This window comes from Sphaeramia orbicularis, chromosome 21, assembly GCF_902148855.1.
Source record: "Sphaeramia orbicularis chromosome 21, fSphaOr1.1, whole genome shotgun sequence".
NCBI classification, from domain to species: Eukaryota; Metazoa; Chordata; class Actinopteri; order Kurtiformes; family Apogonidae; genus Sphaeramia; species Sphaeramia orbicularis.
The window spans coordinates 57,163,096-57,185,888 of NC_043977.1; the positions used below are offsets into that span (position 1 = coordinate 57,163,096).

Consider the following 22,793-nt stretch of genomic DNA (forward strand, 5'->3'; position numbering starts at 1 on the left):
AATAACCTGAACAAATATGAACAACCTGAAATCTCTTAAGTCTGTGGAATTGTACCAATATTCTGCCTGTTACTAAATGTTTTGTGTATTTGTAGATTCACTGTGATCTGTAAGTTGTGATGCACATTTATAAATGATAAACTAAGGTGTAATATTGTTGAAATTGCACTTATTTTTCTTAAGAACTTTCAGGTTGTTCATATTTGGTCATGTTATGTTCAAGTACAGTTTGTAGAGGCAAACATTTTCATTATGGAATTTGACTTTTTTCACTCAAAAACAGAAAACTTTGGAGATGACATTATTTCTAAGTTCTTATCCTATTATTTATATTATTTGACTGGTTTGGCCCACTTCAGATCAAATTTAGCTGAATGTGGAACTGAACTAAAATGAGTTTGACACCCTTTAGTTAGGTAATCATACTACGAGGCTAATGAAATGTAAAGTTTTGTGAGTTAAGTAAGTTTATGCCCTTAAAAATATGATTCTTTGTGGAGAATAAGAGTCTTTACTCATTAAATAGGACCTATATTTGATGCTGAAGCATGTAATCTAGTTGAAACCATCTGCTTTCACCAGTTCTAGATGTTTGTGAATATCTTTTCAGTGGACTGTGTTCTCTTAAAACACTAATGGGAGTTTTGTAATGAAGCTGGAGCTAGGCTCGAGATGTCTGACAATGATTAACGCAATCTACATCCAACAGTTTTAATTGACCAAACACAGAAAACAGAAAAACCCTTTGCAGAGTGCACAGTTTGGGAGGCACATATTGTCTGAGTCCTGTTTGAACCAGTGTTATTTAGTATTGGAGTCCAGGAGGCACACACATAAACAGCATAAACAGTCCAACAGTAACACACAGCGGAAACATCAGTCACATCTGTGGGGACTGTTTGGACTGAATGTTAACAAGCAGCGCTGTTTCCCATGCACAAACACCATGCCTACGTAGTTTTCATGTGGAATCCCAGTGGAAACTTGTACCTTTTCAAATCCATTCCCACTGAAGCCTCTTAGGAGTTCCACAGGAAGTTTATTCAGATATGTCCACTGTCCATGCATCATCACTGTTCATCTGGAGTTATGGACCCAAATGTGTTTGCGAGGTCACAGAATATCGCAATAATCAAAATCGCAATGTGATACATGATACATTTATCTGCATCCTTGTTGAGCCGCATTATGTAATAAATTCCCATTTTGTAATAAAAGTTCCAAGTTAGCCACCAAAGGTGTGATGGTTTAGCTCTGTTTTTATATCCAGAAATGTTGTTGACATTATTAAAGACACTTTTCTGAGTTTTTTTTTTTTTTTTCAATTGGCATAGGCACCTTATATTGATGAAAATATTTTAATTTGCCTTAAAAAGGTTCTCTTTAGAAATAAATCCATTTACTGTTCAACATCAGCATTTTCTACTTTGTGTGTGCATGTTGGAGTGTGTGCACTAATTGTGAATGTAATGCTAACAGGTAGGCTATCATTAGCACTGCTACAGCTACTAATCTGCAGGGGTACTTCAATGAAAGAGGGGGAAAAAATCTACTTGAGTGTCGTTATTACGTAATGAACCATGTTATTACATTTTCCTGAAAATAAAAATGCGTCAAGTGCATTTTGTAATAAATTTCTCAAATTTTAATAACTTACTATGTAATGCGAAAAAATTTACTACATCATGCACTGAGGTAGTTTATTACAAAATGTGTCAGTTTATTACAAAATGCGTCAGTTTACAAGATGACGTGACATTTTTATTACATTTTGAACTTTTATTACATAATGGGAATTTGTTACTTAATGCAGCTCAACAATCCTACTATATAATACACGTTCTGTGTCCCATCGATGTTCCATCACAGGAGGGCGTTTGTACAGGTGTTCCTCAGCCTTCACAGGCCTGATCTCCACCAAACTCACCAAATGAATACAAACATGACCTGACTATCCACTAGGCACAGTTTTATGTCCGTATTCAAATGTTGTGAGGCATGCTGGGAGACTTGAGCCTCTGTCTACTTTGAATTCTTCATCCCTGCTTCCATACTCCATTTTCAGAAGTGTTTCTGCTGCCGTTCATGACATTTCTCCTGCTGGCAGACCATGCTCCAGTGTGCAGGCTGCAGTTCACTGCCACTGGATGAATGGGATCATGTCTGACAGGACAAACACATCCATGCTCTTCCCTTCATGCCTCACATGTTGGCTCCAATTATTACCTGCACACTGCAGGATTCAGTGGTTCTTTACAACTGGACAGTGGTGGCAGACAACTTCTACTGATCATGCTACAATGGCACCACGGGTACAATGCTGCTAGTATTTACAAATTAGGCTTCAAGCTGATTAACTCCTGTAGACTGAGGACAAGATCTAAAAGGAGATAAAATAATGAATGTTTCCGAAATATTTTAGTCCTGCCTACAAATGGAGCAACTCTGCAGAAACTGAAGAAGGCAACAATGACAAAAGAATAAGAAACTGTGACTCAAGTTTTGTCAAATTTAGTTCAGCTCAAGCGGGAAGGACGAGCAGCTGAAACGGTCAGCTTATGCTGCCTTCACATGTTGTGGGAATTATGGTAAATACTAGTTATGAACTGGAAAATTGGACATGAAATTGTGTGTCAGTTATTTTTCATTTGACTACGACAACAAAAGCACTTGAACACAACACACTTGTAATTTCGAATTCACAAGTGGAAAGAATCATCTTCCCGACGGCACTTGAAGGCAGCATTACATCCAAACAATGCTGGAGTCAATAAGAATAAACCTGCCTCTGAGATCTGTGGACACACACACTGACACACTGTACCAAGCTTCAGCTTTTTTCTGCTGTATGGAACAACCTGGAAACTGTTGGATTTAAACAGAAAGAGTGGATCCACACATGCACAGCGTTCAGGGTGCTTGGCGGAGGTTTGCGTTCTCTGAACACTTGTTTATTTTGTAGCTTTCGTACATTGCTTAAACATTTCAATATTTTGGGTGATATTTTGTTTGTAAGATCTATTCTATTCTATACTGTTCTCTTCTGTTCCTCATGTATTCTAAGTGTAGGTCTTTGTTCTTCTGCAGACTCCTCCTCCATCGTCTCGTCCCATTCAACAACCTCCAGTTACCAGGAAAAATGAGTTATCAGTGGAAAGAGAGACAGGTGAGTTCAGTCCACCGAGCCCAACACTGCTGAACACACAGACGGACAGTGTTGGGATGGAAAAGTAGTGCAGGACAGTAATAGATTACTTTTTGCTGTAAGGCAGTATTATAGGGTATTACTAACCAGTTTTCAGTCATATTAGATTCAGTCCATGTTCAATAGTGTTTGCATTACAACACACTTTTTGTCCATAACAAACACGAAGCGGAAACGGCTGAAACGTGGAAGCAGAGCAAACGGAGCTCCGCCTGGCAGTGGCAGCTGCAACAAACATGACGCAGAAACAGCTGGAGCTCCGCCTCCCTCCAGCCGTTTCCGCATTTCAGCCGTTTCTGCGTTGTGTTTGTTTCATCCATATAATATCATATGGTTGTACTGCTGCTGCTGCTGTCAGATGGCTGCACGAACCTCCGTTTCCCACAATGCACGTCGTGACAAACTTCCTCAGATGCCCAGTTCTCTCCTGACTCTGTCTGTAAACACATGGTTTGTTTGTGGTGGATGGAACTTAGAAACTGTTCAGCATGAGGAAGAGATTGAGCTGAGGAATGACAGACGAACAGACGAATGAGACTGAGGATAGGACTGAGGATGGACAGATCTGAGGAAACACTGCTGATGAAAGTCTGCCCCACCTTTAAACTGAACCGTGCAGACTAAACAGGACAGTGTGTTTCAGATCCACATCATGTCCACACAGGTTCTGATGCATGTTCCTTCTGTTGTTTTCTGTCGGTCTGTTCGTATATAAACTATCATCCACCTCGGGCGTAGTTGGATATTTTCCATATGTTTGAAGTGGCTTCGTGCAGACTTTTGATTGTCTGATCAGGTGAATAAATATTTTTTCTGTAACAAGCACAAATATATTTTTCATAATTTGTCACCTTAATGTAGACGAAGCCTTGTAACCCCCCCACCCCACCCCCCCATGTCTGTGGGGGGTGCACACTCAGGGTTAAGAACCACTGTACAACACCATATCGCCCTCTACTGGATGTAAAATGCTATGAAGTACAAGTTCTACTTCTGTCAGGGTTCTCAAACTCCTGTTCTTTCAGGTTCCACATTCAGTCTGATCTGATCTGCAGTGGGCCGCACCAGTGAAATAAGAACAGAAGAACCGATAAATAATGACAACTGACAATTTATGTCTGTGTTTTAGTGCAAAAAAAAAAAACACATTAAATTGTGAAAATACTTACTTTTATAAACTATCCAAACAAAAAAAAAAAGATGTGAATAACCTGAAAAAAATGAAATTCAAATAAAAATCAGTGCCATTTTCTCAGTCTTCTTCCTCCACTTCTCATTAGTCCATGTGCATTCTGGATCAGATCTCCAAAGACACTAAACACTGAGGAACAGGAAGAAAAGAGTTCAAACTGGACTGAATTTAATACAGACATTTCAGGTTGGACACATTTATTCAGTTTATTCACATTTTATTACAGGATAGTTTGTAAATGTAAATATTTTCATAATTTAATGTTTTTTTGCACTAAAACAAAGAAAAAAATTTGAAGTTGTCAATCCAAGATTTTTTTTGCTAAATTCAAGATTTTTTTTTGGCTTTATTCAAGTTTTTTTTTTCTTAATTGAAGATTTTTCAGCATAATTCAACATTTTTTCCTTAATTCAAGCTATTTTTTTTTTTTTTTTTTTTTGCTTAATTCAAGTCAAGACTGTGGAATTTTTGCACCTTGCAAAAACATCCCACAGGCCAGACTGGAACCTTTGGCCACATTTGGCCCCTGGGATGCATGTCTGAGACCCCTGACTTGTGTAGTTATTTTGGTCAAAGTAAGTCCAGAGTAATACAGGAGTCATGTAACACATTACAATTCTGAGACAGTAATAATAAGGTAAGGAAAAACTTTTAAGTAACAGTAAGAAGTAATCTGTAATGGATTATAGTTTGGAAGTAACTTGAGCCCCCCCACACACATACACACACATGACTTGAAGGGCTCTTATATGTGGCCTTGGACTGGACCTACAGGTGTGTTTCAAGTGTTTCAAATGGGAAACAAATCTGTTCTTATGTATGTTACTTATCTTACCTGGCAGGTATGGGGGGGGGGCAGGACACAGCAGGGGGTCAGGAAGTTCATAGTCCTCGAACGTGCATATCTGAGCGAGTTGGAACCTGCTTTAAACTCGTCCATTGGCTCATGTTTCCATCTAGTGGACGTCAGCTGGAACTGAACATGAGGAAGGAAGGAATGGATCAGGTTCCATCAGTGTCTTTAGTCCAGTAGTCATTTATTTATGTCTATTTATGGTGTGTTTTTCCCTTTTACACTCACTGATAAAATGAAAAAAAATGACAAACATATATTTTAGCTTTATGTGCAACAATGTACAGAAGATTTTCAGTTCATCATTATTAGATGTATATGAAGCTGATCATTAGTTGTAGCTGTTAGAGATGTAATGATGACCGCTATAACGATAAACCGCAGTAAAATTGCAGACGGTTAGTATTACCGTTTAAATTCTAATTCTCATGATAACCGTGTTTGATTACTGCACTTTTAGGGGAAAAAACCCTATGTAAAGATCTGCTTTTATGTCAAATATTTGAGTATAGTTTTAATTTATTACAATTTTAATTTTCTATACCTAATATTTGGAACCAATATTCACTTTTAAAGTCTGTGAAAAGGTTCGTTAAGCATCTGTGTGTTATTTATGCAATAAATTATATACATTTTATACATCGGATTTTATTTTATTTTTTTGTAATTTTTTTCTGTCCTTTTGTGTTTTTATAGTAGGTAAAAGTGAAAAAATAACAGACAGATGATATAGATGAAGTTGTGCTGAAAAAAACAGATCCAAACATGGGTATAGTAAACATTTGTTTCTATAGTATATAAAGGCCAAATCAAAAGGACTGAAAAAGGGACAAAATAGACTCAGACCACTAAGGGTTAATATTTGAATGTTTCTGACACAGAAGGGACATTGGGACTATTATTTTATTTGGTTTTGTTGTTGTTGTTTTTTTTTTTTTTCAAAATACAACTTGTTTAAATTCTTTCAGTGTGTGTATCAGTACTTTTTGAACATTCTGAGCACAATTTCAACAATACCGCAATAATAATGATAACCGTGATAATTTTGGTCACAATAACTGTGATATGAAATGTTCATATGGTTTCATCCCTAGTAGCTGTACTTTATAATGTTTTGTTGATAATCATATATTGTCACTTTGTGAGTTAAAAGGTTTACTGTGGTGCTATCTAGGGGTTAGACTAAAAATTGACACAGCTGACAATGCTTTTTTTTCATGTTTGAAGACCAAATCCTGATTCTTTTTCTGCAGATGTGACCCTTCTTTGTTCACTGGCTGTTGGATTAGAACTGTACTGTGTTACAGAACAGAAGAATAATGTCAAATCCAAAGTCCTGAGTTCAGTTCCAGAGGTTCCATCAGTTGTAGAACATCTGCCTGGGTGGCTCTGTAGAACACAAAAGAACCCAGTCTAAGTCCGGTCCATGCTAATACTGATAATCTGCATTTGGGTCCCATCCATACATACATGTTATAGGTCACAAATGGAGAGTTTTTAACCCTTACAGACCCAAACGTCCACCTTTAACCTAAACCATCTACTGATGTAAAAGGTTTAATAACTTTAGACCCGTTAATTCTATCAGTCCACGTCAATAATTGGTGTAAAATACAGTTCTTCATTTTTATTTTTTATTTTATTTATTTATTCATTCCAATCTAAATGACTGTAAAGGAGCAGGATGAAGAACACTTCTAATACCTGCTCCTTTCTTCAAATATCTTCTTCCATCAGATAAGTTGTCATTACAGCTATTACAAAAAATGGTTTACATGACAATCAATGCAAATAAAACTAATCCAAAATCCACAAGTTAAATTATTTCAGTTTATGCTTTTATAAAGCTCCTCTATTCTTTCCTTATACAACCTCTTAAACTGAAAACTATTTGTGCAGCTCTTCTCTTCTATTGCAAAAGAATTCCACATCCTGACACCCACAACACAAACACACATTTTCTTCACATTAGTCCGAACCCTTTACTGTTTCAAACTAAACCTCCTTCTATGTTCTTCATCCTGTCATACTAACACAGATAATCTCTGCAGATTTGCAAAAGTCCGTTTCTCACTTTAAACACAATCAACAATGTCTTTAATTCAGCTAACTCTGTAAACTGAAACAATCCTGATTTAATAAACAACTCGTTTGTATGTTCCCTGAAATTAACATTAGACAGGATTCTTTTTGCTCTTTTCTGTCATAAAAAACATCCGTAGTTACCGTTACCTAACACCGTCATCTTCTACAACATTAATTCCCCAGTAAAACCAATGGGGTTGGATCAATGACAGTGGATGGACACACTGGGTTTATGTTCAGTTAAAGACAGATTTCGCAGAAAAAGTAGCTTTTTCTTCAGTTTTCTCTGTTTTTTTGTGTTATATCAATTAACTTTACTTTGAAATCTATTGAACATTTAAATGATCAGTAAATTACATGTAGGAGAATACCTGATTTTCACTGAAAAATGCAAAATACAGAAGATAATTTTATAACAAATGGAAATAAATCACTTGAGAAAGGTGAAATGGAGAGAAAAAATTATTTAGGAGTTGCCACAAAAGTGGCACTCGGTGTGTATGGGTTAAAATAGGAGTTGGATCAGTGACAGTGGATGGACACACTGGGTTTATGATCAGTTAATGATGGATTTACTGAAAAAGTCACTTTTTCTTCAGTTTTCTCTGTTTTTGGTACGATAACCCTTAAATGTAATCTCAGCATGATGATTCAAGTACACGATCAGTAAATTAAATATGGTAAAATACCTGACTGTCACTGAAAAATGTGAAATACAGAGGATAATATCATGATAAATGGTAATAAATTACTTAAGAAAGGTTAAAAAGACGGAAAATTCATTTGGGAACTGACACAAAAGGAGCACCCACCAGGTCTTTATGGATTGAAAACTAATCCAACAGGAAGTTTTTCCAGAGCATCCATGTGGAAAATGACTCTATAATGTTGTCAGACCTCTATTTACACACGCCTGCTGTGGAATGAACATGCACCTGAAACATCTAATATAGATTTAATCTGTGTACAAGTTCATGTATGAGCGGCAGTTCATCAAGGTCAGCCCTGACATGTGGACCTGGACCTGGACCTGGACCTGGACCGGTGTTCTTGTCAAACCTAGAGACTGTACTGCATCAACTCCAACCAACACTTCAGAGTTAACTGACTTGTATAAATGAAGTGGTGGATAAGCCTCTGGATCTGCATCTACACCCAGTTTTATCTGAGCGTTCAGAGAAGGACAGGATCTGGAAAACTAAAGTCATGTGGACAGAGTTTTAAGGACGTGGAAAATGACAGTTTAGACGAATATCTGGGAGGTGAAAATATGTTCATAGTTCCAGTTCAAAGGCTGATTTTAACGCTCAGTTGAAGTTCAAGAAGTGGTTTTAAATGATTCTTTATGCTCCCAACATGCCAAAAACCTAAACATCTAAGTAATCTTAAGGGAGTAGAGTCCAAGTTATTATAATGATGTAAACTAAACAAACCCGAAAGTCAAGACCACAGTTCTGTGTTCCACAGGAATAATAATCTCAGATCTACAGTCACATGACCATTATTATCCTTTTATTGTCCAGTGACTGCACACACATGTTCACAGCAAACAGATCACAACAAACAACAAACAACACTATTTTATGTTAGATTTTTTCGTTCTACCTCTAGGTTTGTGAAAAGTGGAGGGTTTTTTTTTTCCTGTCCATGAAAAAGAATTTCAAACCCTAAATAATCCTCTCTTCCATTATTTTGCTGGATCTTCTTCATTCTTCCATCTTCTTTCTCGTATTTTTTGTAATATTTCACTCTTGTGTTTATGGATCACTTTTGTCATTGCATCTTTTACTAATTACAAATAACATTCTTATTTATTTGTCTTTTTACCAAAATAATGGTTTGACTTTTCTAATAATAATAGACAGTGACTCATTTGAACATGTTGGTCCTAACACGTCTGTCCTCTGGTCCGACTGTCAGTGTGTGTTCATGTGTGGATTTACACTGTTCCACCTCAGACACGTGTCCATGAATGGGACACTGTGGTGGTGGTGGTGCGTTCAGGTGTCAGAGTGAATTCAGTCACCACTTCAGCAGCATTTTAAAGAAATGTGTCTCACACACACACACACACACACACACACACACTCACACACACACACACACGCAGGTTTTTTTTCTTCTCTTACCTCTTTTCGGGGACACAAAGGTCCTGTTATTGCTTGGACGTGGGTTGATGTGGTTCATCATGCTGCAGTGGTCTTTTCATCTGGGTATTCATGACTCTGTTTGCAGGACCAGTCAGGGCTAAAGGAGAGAAAGGAGACCGAGGGGACAGAGGACAGAAAGGAGACCGGGGTCTGACGGGGCCCAAGGGAGAGCCAGGATCCGGATCCAGCGGCTCACGAGGTGGACCGAGGGGAGACAAGGTGTGGACCTTTGGATCTGACAGGTTCTACCATGACGGTGGAACAAACCTAGAACATGTCCAACCCACAGACCGGAGAATGGAGTGGAACATGACAGTTTCTCCTTTCTCACTTTATGGAAAATATGTAGTTTAGGTTCAGGTTACTGGGTAACACTTTAACCATCAGCTTGGTTGCTTTTATATATGTATATATTTATTCATTTAATTATTTATATATATGTATATCACATCTAACCTTGTGCACCAAAGATATTCTTAGCGGACACATCTGAAAACAACCTTGAGTATATTGAATGAACCTTGAACAGCGTCCGCTCTGCAGTGCATTATGGGTCCAGACTGTAGATGGGGTCTGCCGTGGGGGGAGGGGGGTCTGCTATGGAGTGGGGGGGGTCTGCAGTGGAGGGCACTGCTGAGGTTAAGGGTGCGTTTGGCTGATACACCCGAAGTGTCTGTCCTGTAAGCTTCACTGAAACAGTGACTGTATTTCTTCACCTGCTGAACGGTTCTGAACACAGTTCCAGTGGCAGATCCAGGACCAGTGGAAGGGGGACTAGTCCTGGTCCTGTTCAGCAGGACTGTTTGCTTTGTTTACAGAACATACTGTGTATGACAGTCACATTTCACAACAAAATATACACTTTAATCTGAATGAACCCTGAAACTTAGATGGAAATGTCACAGCCTGAAAAGTACGAAGACCATCAGATAGAAAACAGATCAGCCCCCAGACCACAGAGGTTTAACTCAGGAGGTAACACTTCAGACATCAGTGCAGAAGGTAGAGGTTTGATTCCCAGGCAGAGTATCCATGTTTTCTGCAGATTTTCAAACGGGGGGGTGCTGGTAGGTAAATCCACCAGTGCAGTTAGTATCAGGGTTAGCATTCTTCTGGCCTGTACATGCATTCACAAAGGTATGAACGATCTGTTCAGTACTTCATACTGCTGAAACTAGATTTCGTGCTGACTCACTCATGGTGTCATACAGAGGTTACTGTGATCACATCGAAAACACAAGATGGCGCTAGCTAAGTTTCATTCAATATATTCAGACTTTCATATATATCATATATATAGGATTAATCCATCATCATAATTAATCTGATTAAAAATCTTAACACAAATCACTCAGAATGACCCTGGACGTCTCTGCCAACGCATTTGGGTCAGTTTGTCCAAGTAGAGTTAGCGTCGGTCAGGCACAAATGGTTCAAAGCAAAAAACAATTTACTACCAGGAAAGATTCAAAAGCTCAGATTCATAGAAAGGGAAGGAGGTTAGAGTAGAATATATATGTATGTATGTAGGTATGTATTTTTTTCATCAAATCATAATTAAATCCAACAAAATGGTTCTGACTTGAATGTGTCTGTTCCTTTTCAGGGTGAACCTGGAGAAAAGGGAACAAAGGTCAGAGTCAGTCTGGTTTCACTCTGGAACTCTCATATTTAACTTGAATGAAATCATTCCTTGTGCTGTGGCTCCTCTGTCTTTGTTCATCTCTATAAAGAGTTGACTCTGCTGATGTTTGATGTTTTAAACCAGACTGGATTATGAGACAGTATCAGCGTTAACAGAGGACAAGTCCTGGTCCAGGGTCCGGGCCCTGTCCTCTAGGCTTCAGTCTGTGTTTGTCCTCTAGGCTTCAGTCTGTGTTTGTCCTCTAGGCTTCAGTCTGTGTTTGTCCTCTAGGCTTCAGTCTGTGTTTGTCCTTCAGTCTTCAGTCTGTGTTTGTTCTTCAGGCTTCAGTCTGTGTTTGTCCTTCAGGCTTAAGTCTGTGTTTGTCCTTCAGGCTTCAGTCTGTGTTTGTCCTCTAGACTTCAGTCTGTGTTTGTCCTTCAGGCTTCAGTCTGTGTTTGTCCTTTAGGCTTCAGTCTGTGTTTGTCCTCTAGACTTCAGTCTGTGTTTGTCCTTTAGGCTTCAGTCTGTGTTTGTCCTCTAGGCCTCAGTCTGTGTTTGTCCTTTAGACTTCAGTCTGTGTTTGTCCTTCAGGCTTCAGTCTGTGTTTGTCCTTTAGGCTTCAGTCTGTGTTTGTCCTCTAGGCTTCAGTCTGTGTTTGTCCTTCAGTCTTCAGTCTGTGTTTGTCCTCTAGGCTTCAGTCTGTGTTTGTCCTCTAGGCTTCAGTCTGTGTTTGTCCTTCAGGCTTCAGTCTGTGTTTGTCCTTTAGGCTTCAGTCTGTGTTTGTCCTCTAGACTTCAGTCTGTGTTTGTCCTTTAGGCTTCAGTCTGTGTTTGTCCTCTAGGCTTCAGTCTGTGTTTGTCCTTTAGGCTTCAGTCTGTGTTTGTCCTCTAGGCCTCAGTCTGTGTTTGTCCTCTAGGCTTCAGTCTGTGTTTGTCCTCTAGGCTTCAGTCTCTGTGTCTCCTCTAGGCTTCAGTCTGTGTTTGTCCTCTAGGCTTCAGTCTCTGTGTCTCCTCTAGGCTTCAGTCTGTGTTTGTCCTCTAGGCTTCAGTCTGTGTTTGTCCTCTAGACTTCAGTCTGTGTTTGTCCTTCAGGCTTCAGTCTGTGTTTGTCCTTTAGGCTTCAGTCTGTGTTTGTCCTCTAGACTTCAGTCTGTGTTTGTCCTTTAGGCTTCAGTCTGTGTTTGTCCTTTAGGCTTCAGTCTGTGTTTGTCCTCTAGGCTTCAGTCTCTGTGTCTCCTCTAGGCTTCAGTCTGTGTTTGTCCTCTAGGCTTCAGTCTCTGTGTCTCCTCTAGGCTTCAGTCTGTGTTTGTCCTCTAGGCTTCAGTCTGTGTTTGTCCTTCATGCTTCAGTCTGTGTTTGTCCTTCATGCTTCAGTCTGTGTTTGTCCTTCATACTTCAGTCTGTGTTTGTCCTCTAGGCTTCAGTCTGTGTGTGTCCTTCAGGCTTCAGTCTGTGTTTGTCCTCTAGGCTTCAGTCTGTGTTTGTCCTTCAGGCTTCAGTCTGTGTTTGTCCTCTAGGCTTCAGTCTGTGTTTGTCCTTCAGGCTTCAGTCTGTGTGTGTCCTTCAGGCTTCAGTCTGTGTTTGTCCTTCATGCTTCAGTCTGTGTTTGTCCTTCAGGCTTCAGTCTGTGTTTGTCCTCTAGGCTTCAGTCTGTGTTTGTCCTTCAGGCTTCAGTCTGTGTGTGTCCTTCAGGCTTCAGTCTGTGTTTGTCCTCTAGGCTTCAGTCTGTGTTTGTCCTTCAGGCTTCAGTCTGTGTTTGTCCTTCAGGCTTCAGTGTTTGTCCTTTTTGTCTCTGCTTCGTCTCACAGCTTCTTCCTGTTTCTCTCCAGGGCAGTGCCGGCTTTGGATACCAAGGGAAGAAGGGAGAGCCTGGTCCTCCTGGTCCCCCTGGTCCTGCTGGTCCTCCAGGACCCCCAGCTGAGTTTTCAGTCAGTAGTGACGGCTCTGTGGTTTCAGCCCCTGGAGCTCGAGGGCCTCCTGGACCACCAGGCCCCCCAGGCCCCCAGGGACCATCAGGAGATGATGGAGAACCGGTTAGTGCTAATATGTTCTTGACTTTATTGACTTTATTATCAGGATATTTCTATGTTATGCATTTATTTATTTATGAATTTATTTATTTTTATGACGCAGTTCCAATTGTATCGAGTTAATCCAGTGGTTCCCAACCTTTTTTGGTTCGTGACCCCAGTTAAGCATCACAAATTTCTGGCGACCCCAGACATTCAAAACGGAGACACTTTTTTTTTTGCTAAAATGATTTGATCATGTAATAGTTTGCTATACTATGTTGCAAATACATATTAATTTTAGAGGACATTTAGTCTATATAATGTCTGTTATTGTGGACAGAGGCAGTAAATCCAGGTGTAGATTACTGCACAAAGGGAGAATTGGATTTTCCTTGGTCAGGATCTGTCCAGTCAGCCCAGCTGGGATTTACAAGGAGGACAATTAATACTGAACAAACAAGAACTGAAACTATGAATTATGAAAGAGCTGCAGCATCTGAAACTGACCACAATGAACATTTGACAGATAAACAGAACCACAGTGCTGCAGTTTCAGACTCAGAGTTTGTTTTTTATGGATTGGGATTGTCTCTGTCAACTCAACATTTATTTTTTATGAGTAAGTTTTTAAAATTTTTATCAATTAATAGAAATTTCAGGCGACCATAAGGTTGGAAAACACTGAGTTAATCATTCACACACAACAAACTTAACACTTTTGCTTTCTGTTGAGAATCCAGAACAAAAGAAAAGAAAGTCCATTGTACGTCTGAACTGTCCACAGCCCCCTCAGATAACTTCTGTTCTAACTGGTGTGTCTGTCACCTCTGCAGGGGGATCCTGGTGAGGATGGAAAAACTGTAAGTGCTCGTTTTCTTTGCTGTTTGATAGAAAGAACACATGAGTGACTTGAATGTGTGACTGTCAGGTTATGGAGCATGAACCCCTTCAGTACTGACCCTCAGGACTAGACACAGGTAAAGCTAATATCAGTGTTTGTTGGTCACAGGGTCCTGAGGGACCTCCAGGCTTCCCAGGAACCCCAGGAGACTCTGGACCCAAAGGAGAAAAGGTCAGATGTCTACTGACACCAGCTGTGTTTACATGAACCGAATATTGTGTTTTTACCTTTTCACAGAAAATGGTGGTTAATAAAAATGAATGTTTGGTTGGTTTTTAATACTGGAACATGTATGAATTCAATAAGTCTGCTTTGGCTTAATGAGTCTTGTGTTCATAGGGAGACCGTGGAGAGGGTCAACCTGGTCCCAGAGGACCCCCAGGACCTCCTGGACCTCCAGGACCAGGATTCAGATCTGTGAGTCCCATACTGTCACACACTGATAAAACCATCTGTAGAAACACAACATGTGCCACTGGTTTCATGAGTGAATGTGTTTCAGACCTTTGTGGACATGGAGGGCTCCGGGTTCCCAGACCTGGACTCTATCCGGGTGAGCAGAGATCATATTTGGTTCCTCTCATCAGTACAGACTATAAACCATGTGCTGAAGTCAGTTTACTGTACATGTGTTACATGTAAATATGTTTATATTTTTGCAGGGTCTACGTGGACCACCTGGTCCTCCTGGTCCCCCTGGTCTTCCTGGTCCTCCTGGTCTTTCCACAGCAGGCACAGTATTGAGTTCTGGGGCCTTTGGACCACCAGGAAAAGACGGTTCACCTGGTCAGCCTGTAAGTGTGGGCGTGTCTATGAGCTGTCAGTCTAACCTGATCATGAACAGATCTGTATCTGAACCTAATCTGATCTGTGGGCCTCCAGGGTCTGCCTGGGTTACCCGGTACTGACGGTCTCCCAGGGGCTCCTGGTCCGAGGGGAGAGAAGGTAACGACCTGTGGAAACGATTCCCTTCTAAAGAGTAATGATTCATCTGAATAACACCCACAGAGCTGTAGTATCCAGTAGAACACATGGGTCTGTGTATGTGGGCTTTGGTGGTCAAGTTTAAACACATGTTGGGTTTTTTTATTCAGGGGGATTCAGGTGAGCTGGGCCTTCCAGGAGCAGTTGGAGCTAAGGTGAGAATTCATGGCATTTATTTATTTATTTATTTATTTTACACTTCTTTTTTATTAGTCATTTTACCTTTTTTTTTACACAAAATAAAGACAAAACTAAAACTAAAACAAACAACAGTCGGCAATAAGTACTTGTTACTATTCAAAAGCAAAATTATCACTTGGCACAATCGTGCAGCGTCAGTTAAGCGATGCAAATGAAGTCTGAGCAACAGTTCTGCTTCGTGACAAGCCCCACAGAGCTCCACATGAGAAGCTGGAAGAAATGGAATGCTCTTTTTAAAGACAATTAATGTGGGGCATTTATTTTAACAGAAAATAAAGGTTTTCTTTTTTAAAAGGACTATCATCTACTAGATATAAACCTCAAAAAAAGCTGCAGTAATGACATCCACTACAGATGATGTGGACCAGTGTTAGTGAACCCTTGTCCTCCGAAGAAAAAAAAAAAAAACTTTTGGATTAAATCAGCAGGAGCAACAAGTCAGATGTTTTATTTCACTGCTGTAATTGGTTCATATCTTCCACTATGTCGACATGTGTGTGATTATCACCAGTGTGTTAAAACAGTAATCTATTACACACAGCAGGGCAAATCACACTGAACTAACAGGTCAGAACCAGCAAAGGGAGCTTCAAGGGCTGCAAATTCTTTCTTTTTTTTTTAATTCTCTTTTTATTGAAAGAATTTAGATTTTTTTTCACACATTGAAAAAACAAATACACAAACTATACACATCCAGAGAGTGGGTGTAAAAAAACAAAACAAAAGAATTTACAGCAGCTCATCATGATCCTGGCATACAGGATCTGAAAGTAAAGAATCAATGTATACAGAAAGATAAAAAGTAAAAGTAAAGTAAATAAAAGTAAAAAGTAAAAAAGTAAAGAAAAAGTAAAAGTAAAGTAAGTAAAATAAAAAGTAATATAAAAAAGTAAAGTAAAAGTAAAAAGTAAAGTATAAAAGTAAAGTAAAAGTGAAGTAAAGTAAAAGTAAAATGTAAAAAAGCAAAGTAAAATAAACTTTATTGTCTCCTGGGGTAAATTCATCTTGGGCACAGTGCTACATGTCATTGCTTCACAGACAAGATTAAAAAAACCTCATCACATGGACACATTCTAACAAAGACCGTTAGTCTGGCATATAAAACACACACGACAGTCACAACACAGAACATATAAAGATAAATAAAAACATAAAAACATATTTCCTTCAGAGGACTTTGGGTTCATATTTATGCATTCACATCTCAAAGGCTTTATATCTCTCACCCATCCCCCCAATGCTGCACAAAAAAGTCCATCTTCAAATTTACAGTAAAGGTTATTTTTTCCATCGTATAAATTCAAGGGGCTGCAGACTGTTATCAGAACAGATGTGTATGATGACAGTGTATGGGTCAGTATAAATGTGTGTGATGACCATATATGGGTCAGTATAAATGTGTGTGATGACCATATATGGGTCAGTATAAATGTGTATGATGACCATATATGGGTCAGTATAAATGTGTATGATGACAGTGTATGGGTCAGTATAAATGTGTGTGATGACCATATATGGGTCAGTATAAATGTGTATGATGACAGTGTATGGGTCAGTATAAATGTGTGTGATGACCATATATGGGTCAGTATAAATGTGTGTGATGACCATATATGGGTCAGTATAAATGTGTATGATGACCATATATGGGTCAGTATAAATGTGTATGATGACAGTGTATGGGTCAGTATAAATGTGTGTGATGACCATATATGGGTCAGTATAAATGTGTATGATGACAGTGTATGGGTCAGTATAAATGTGTATGATGACCATATATGGGTCAGTATAAATGTGTATGATGACAGTGTATGGGTCAGTATAAATGTGTGTGATGACCATATATGGGTCAGTATAAATGTGTATGATGACAGTGTATGGGTCAGTATAAATGTGTGTGATGACCATATATGGGTCAGTATAAATGTGTATGATGACCGTATATGGGTCAGTATAAATGTGTATGATGACAGTGTATGGGTCAGTATAAATGTGTATGATGACCATATATGGGTCAGTATAAATGTGTATGATGACAGTGTATGGGTCAGTATAAATGTGTGTGATGACCATATATGGGTCAGTATAAATGTGTATGATGACAGTGTATGGGTCAGTATAAATGTGTGTGATGACCATATATGGGTCAGTATAAATGTGTATGATGACCGTATATGGGTCAGTATAAATGTGTATGATGACAGTGTATGGGTCAGTATAAATGTGTATGATGACTGTATATGGGTCAGTATAAATGTGTATGATGACCGTATATGGGTCAGTATAAATGTGTGTGATGACAGTGTATGGGTCAGTATAAATGTGTGTGATGACCGTATATGGGTCAGTATAAATGTGTATGATGACCGTATATGGGTCAGTATAAATGTGTATGATGACCGTATATGGGTCAGTATAAATGTGTATGATGACCGTATATGGGTCAGTATAAATGTGTATGATGACCATATATGGGTCAGTATAAATGTGTGTGATGACCATATATGGGTCAGTATAAATGTGTATGATGACCGTATATGGGTCAGTATAAATGTGTGTGATGACCATATATGGGTCAGTATAAATGTGTGTGATGACCGTATATGGGTCAGTATAAATGTGTGTGATGACCGTATATTGGTCAGTATAAATGTGTGTGATGACCGTATATGGGTCAGTATAAATGTGTGTGATGACCATATATGGGTCAGTATAAATGTGTGTGATGACCGTATATGGGTCAGTATAAATGTGTATGATGACCATATATGGGTCAGTATAAATGTGTATAATGACCGTATATGGGTCAGTATAAATGTGTGTGATGACCGTATATGGGTCAGTATAAATGTGTATGATGACCATAAATGGGTCAGTATAAATGTGTGTGATGACCGTATATTGGTCAGTATAAATGTGTGTGATGACCATATATGGGTCAGTATAAATGTGTGTGATGACCGTATATGGGTCAGTATAAATGTGTGTGATGACCATAAATGGGTCAGTATAAATGTGTGTGATGACCATATATGGGTCAGTATAAATGTGTGTGATGACCATATATGGGTCAGTATAAATGTGTGTGATGACCGTATATGGGTCAGTATAAATGTGTGTGATGACCGTATATGGGTCAGTATAAATGTGTGTGATGACCGTATATGGGTCAGTATAAATGTGTGTGATGACCATATATGGGTCAGTATAAATGTGTGTGATGACCGTATATGGGTCAGTATAAATGTGTGTGATGACCATATATGGGTCAGTATAAATGTGTGTGATGATCGTATATGGGTCAGTATAAATGTGTGTGATGACCGTATATGGGTCAGTATAAATGTGTGTGATGACCGTATATGGGTCAGTATAAATGTGTGTGATGACCATAAATGGGTCAGTATAAATGTGTATGATGACCATATATGGGTCAGTATAAATGTGTGTGATGACCGTATATGGGTCAGTATAAATGTGTGTGATGACCTATTATGGGTCAGTATAAATGTGTGTGATGACCGTATATGGGTCAGTATAAATGTGTGTGATGATCGTATATGGGTCAGTATAAATGTGTGTGATGACCGTATATGGGTCAGTATAAATGTGTGTGATGACCGTATATGGGTCAGTATAAATGTGTGTGATGACCGTATATGGGTCAGTATAAATGTGTGTGATGACCGTATATGGGTCAGTATAAATGTGTGTGACCTGCAGTTCCATCACAGTCCAGTCTTGGATTCACTGGGTGTTCAGTTCATCTGTCTTTGAATTTGTTTTAGTTTTCCTTTTTAAATCCTGTTTTTATTAAATCTACAGGGAGCTCAAGGAGACCCTGGTTTGCCAGGACCCCCAGGAGAGTCTGGACTGGCTGGTCTGCCTGGACCAATGGGACCGGTTGGACCTCCTGGTCCTCCTGGTCCTCCTGGACCCAGTTATCGGGTTGGATTTGTAAGTCTAATTTTTTTAGAAGACTAAAATGTGCTGGTGTTGTTCATATGTGTTTTTTCCAGCGGTTGAGTGTTGGACGTGTTCTCTGATGTTTTCTAGGACGACATGGAGGGTTCAGGTGCGGCAGTGCAGAGTGGACTGCCTGGTGTGAGAGGACCAGAAGGAAGACAGGTTCGAACTGTGTACTGAAGGAACAAAAACTACACAAACCTCTGATCAGCTGTGAAGACATTTGAATATGAGATATAACAAGTGTAGTTCATTTATTCTGAATCAGTTGATGAGTTTCTGAACCTTGTTTAATCCCAGTTGAACCAGACCTGCTCTCCTGTTAGATAGGGCTGGGTAAAAAAATCAGTTTAATCATTCTTAGATCGATTTCATTTTAATTTTGCGTAATCGATTAACAGTGGATGAGATCGATTTTTCAGAGCAGGACCGGGAGTACGTGGAAGCGCAGCCGGCTCCGTCTTGCAAACCCCTGATGACTTCAGCACGGAAAAGACACGGAGGAAGGGTGGGGAAAACCCCTCTGCTGGAGGTCCTCCAGGCTTCCACTCAAACTGGAACCCACAGTGTGAAGGAACTGGCCGCCTGGAGGGTCTCCGAGGCGAGTCGCAGAAGCCGGTCGTTCTTGGAACATTAACTTGGATGAATAGTAAAGCAACAATGTCCGACCGCTACACTACCCCCACCCCCAATCACAGAGCGCACACACCCCCCCCACTCTGACCAACTATCACGCAGTGATAGAAGTGATAGAAGCCTCCAGCCATAAAACAGAATAAAGATGACAAAGAAGTCCGTTCTGAGCCACTGTAGAAGCATGGACATGTTTCTTATTTCAGAGCAGATTCAGCTCCTTCTGCTGAAGTGTCAGATTTATTTCCTTTCTAATATCAATATTGATCCCAGTATTGATGTGTTTCATGACTGCAGTACTCAAATACTCAGGTTGCAACTCTTATTATTTATTATCTAATTATACTCTGATATCACTAAATTAATCTGAATCAATCAGTTAATACTGAATCAAATCAATATTATATTGAATCGAATTGAATCGTGATTAATCGATTCAGAACCTTATGAATCGAAATCGAATCGATTATGGAAATTGGCCATGATACCCAGCCCTACTGTTAGACCAGGTTTTACTGGTGCATTGACCCGTTTGGATCCACAGGTTCTAGATCCATCTGACACAGAATGGATCCTAGTGGAACTGTTGAAGCTGCACTGAAACATTTGAAGTAACATGTTCATGTGTTTGTGTGTTTTCAGGGTCCTCCTGGATTCCCTGGCCTCCCTGTAAGTAACTGTGGAACTGTTGGAACATTCTGACATGAAAACACACATGTAGGCTGTGAATCTGAGACCGCCCACAGCGGTTTGAACCAGTGTTGAGCCTCTAACACACAGGTGTCAAACTCCGGTCCTCGCGGGCCGGTATCCTGCATGTTTTAGATACTTCCCTCTTCCATCACACCTGGAAGCCATTACATCATTATCAAGCTTCTGCAATGCATGATGATGAGCTGATCATGAACTGACCCAGGTGTGATGGAAGAGGGAAACATCTAAAACATGCAGGACACCGGCCCTCGAGGACCGGAGTCTGACCGCCCTGTGCTGACGTCTGTTGAACAGTCCGTTTAGTCTCAGCTTTGGTTCCTGCTGTTTGTTCCTCTTCTGTCCCTCTGCCTTTGTAACTTTCCAGAGTGTATAAAATAAGTTTCAGTTTTACTGAGTCCCAGAGAATAGGATACTGTCTAAACCAGGGTTCTCAAACTCCTGTTCTTTCAGGTTCCACATTCAGGCTACGTTTAAACGGCAACGCTACGATCCAATTCCGCAAAGATTTCTCCTTTGCATTTTAAAATCATTCCGCGTTAAGACGAAGCCGCTATGATAACGATCTGCGTTAACACGAGTCCGCGAGGACGGCTGAATACGCTGTAGTGGCCATGCCAGACCAGTAGCTGGCGATGTAGAGCTGTAGTGAAACAGTGGCGGTAAAACACGCGCCTGCGCACAAACGATTTCCGGTTTAGACAGCCTTTAAATGAGAAGAAGAAGAATAGGCGGACAAGACTATTTACAAACAACAATGGCGAGTGGTAGAACGAAGACGCAGGACTTCTTTGTCTGGACAGACGAGCTGAGCACAGTTAGCAGCACGTATGTTGTTCTGAAACCGGCCATTGTTGTTGTGGTTGTTCCTTCTTTTTCTGCAGCTTTATTGTGTCATAGAGGCTGGCAAACCAGCTCGGAAGCGCATTACCGCCACCAACTGGCCTGGAGTGGGTTAACTGGCGGTTCTTGGCTGCGCGCGCATGCGGTGACGTCATATTTTACCCCGGAACGCTCCGACTCGCGTTAACACGGAGCTGAAATGCGGAGCGTATCGATAACGCTCCACCCTGGACCCTGGTATCAAAAGTTTCCGGATTCAGGCACTCTAGGCACCGTTTCCATGTTAACAGAAGGCTAATCCGCCATGAAATCTTCCCGGAGTCGACTGAATCCGACGCCGCGTAAACGGCCCCTCAGTCTGATCTGATCTGCAGTGGACCCAACCAGTCAGATAAGAACAGAAGAACCCAGAAATAATGACAATTGACAATGTTTGTCCTTGTTTTAGCGCAAAAACTCCCATTAAATTATGAAAATACTTACTTTTATAAACTATCCAAACAAAAAAGATGTGAATAACCTGAAAAAACAGAAATTTCTTCAGAAAAATCAGTGCAATTTTACCAATCTTCTGCGTCCACTTCTCATTTGTCCATCAGATCAGATCTACAAAGACACTGAACACTGAGGAACAGGCAGTGTTTGAGAATGTTTCATGTTAATGTTCCTAACCCTAAATAAATGGACTCTTGGGCAGCAGTGAGTCCGTCTAAACTTGTGGAAGTGCCAAACAGTGCATATCCCATTCTGACGGTCCTTCAGTGAACACCAGTTTGTTCTGTTTTCAAACTCAGTCTTCTGCTTTGAATCCAGGGTTTACTCTGCTCTGTATTTGACAGTAGTTTCTCAGCATTTCATCCTGTTTGTCCTCCATAATGTGACATTGTCGTCTGCAGGGTAAACCTGGTCTACCTGGTATACCAGGTCAGAAGGGCTCTGAGGGTCCAGTAGGCAGAGATGGTCAGCCTGGACTGGATGGATTCCCTGGACCTCAGGTAACAGCAGGTGGTCATCCACTGCACTGAGGATTTAACCTCCTCAGACCCAGGACATGTCAGCACAGTACCAGCTTTTGTTCTTTTGTATTCAATCAGTGTCTACATTGGAAACATCATGATGCAACAGTTTTTTCAGATGCAATTTTTAAAATTTGTATGGACTGTCGTTTGTGGTGGACAGTTTTCTTTTCTTCTTTGTATAAAGTTGTGAAACTCTTGTCCATGAATGTGGACAGAAAACCCACAGCTGGGTCTGAGGAGGGTAAACCTAAAGCAGTCAGAGTAGTTCACAAGTCTACTGTCTTCTCAGACCACTTGTATTACAATATGCTGAAAGGTAATTATGGAATTTGTTTGTCTGTATAGTTTAATTACACTGTAAAAAAAAAAAAAAAAAACAACTGTAAAAAAAACTGTAATATTCCGGCAGCTGGGG

General features: G+C 40.0%; 1 protein-coding gene across 1 annotated transcript in view; it reads left to right on the forward strand.

The window, feature by feature from the left end:
* Positions 1-22,793, forward strand: part of LOC115412084 (collagen alpha-1(XVIII) chain-like) — a 201,760-nt gene that overhangs the window by 170,838 nt on the left and 8,129 nt on the right. Inside the window, exons 6-20 of the mRNA XM_030124377.1 lie at positions 3,088-3,166; positions 9,571-9,704; positions 11,092-11,118; positions 12,938-13,141; positions 13,954-13,980; positions 14,130-14,192; positions 14,361-14,438; positions 14,524-14,574; positions 14,684-14,815; positions 14,904-14,966; positions 15,116-15,160; positions 19,032-19,163; positions 19,263-19,334; positions 20,448-20,474; positions 22,256-22,354. Of these exons, the coding sequence (XP_029980237.1) occupies positions 3,088-3,166; positions 9,571-9,704; positions 11,092-11,118; positions 12,938-13,141; positions 13,954-13,980; positions 14,130-14,192; positions 14,361-14,438; positions 14,524-14,574; positions 14,684-14,815; positions 14,904-14,966; positions 15,116-15,160; positions 19,032-19,163; positions 19,263-19,334; positions 20,448-20,474; positions 22,256-22,354 (1,233 nt within the window). The remainder of the gene's footprint in view (positions 1-3,087; positions 3,167-9,570; positions 9,705-11,091; positions 11,119-12,937; positions 13,142-13,953; positions 13,981-14,129; positions 14,193-14,360; positions 14,439-14,523; positions 14,575-14,683; positions 14,816-14,903; positions 14,967-15,115; positions 15,161-19,031; positions 19,164-19,262; positions 19,335-20,447; positions 20,475-22,255; positions 22,355-22,793) is intronic.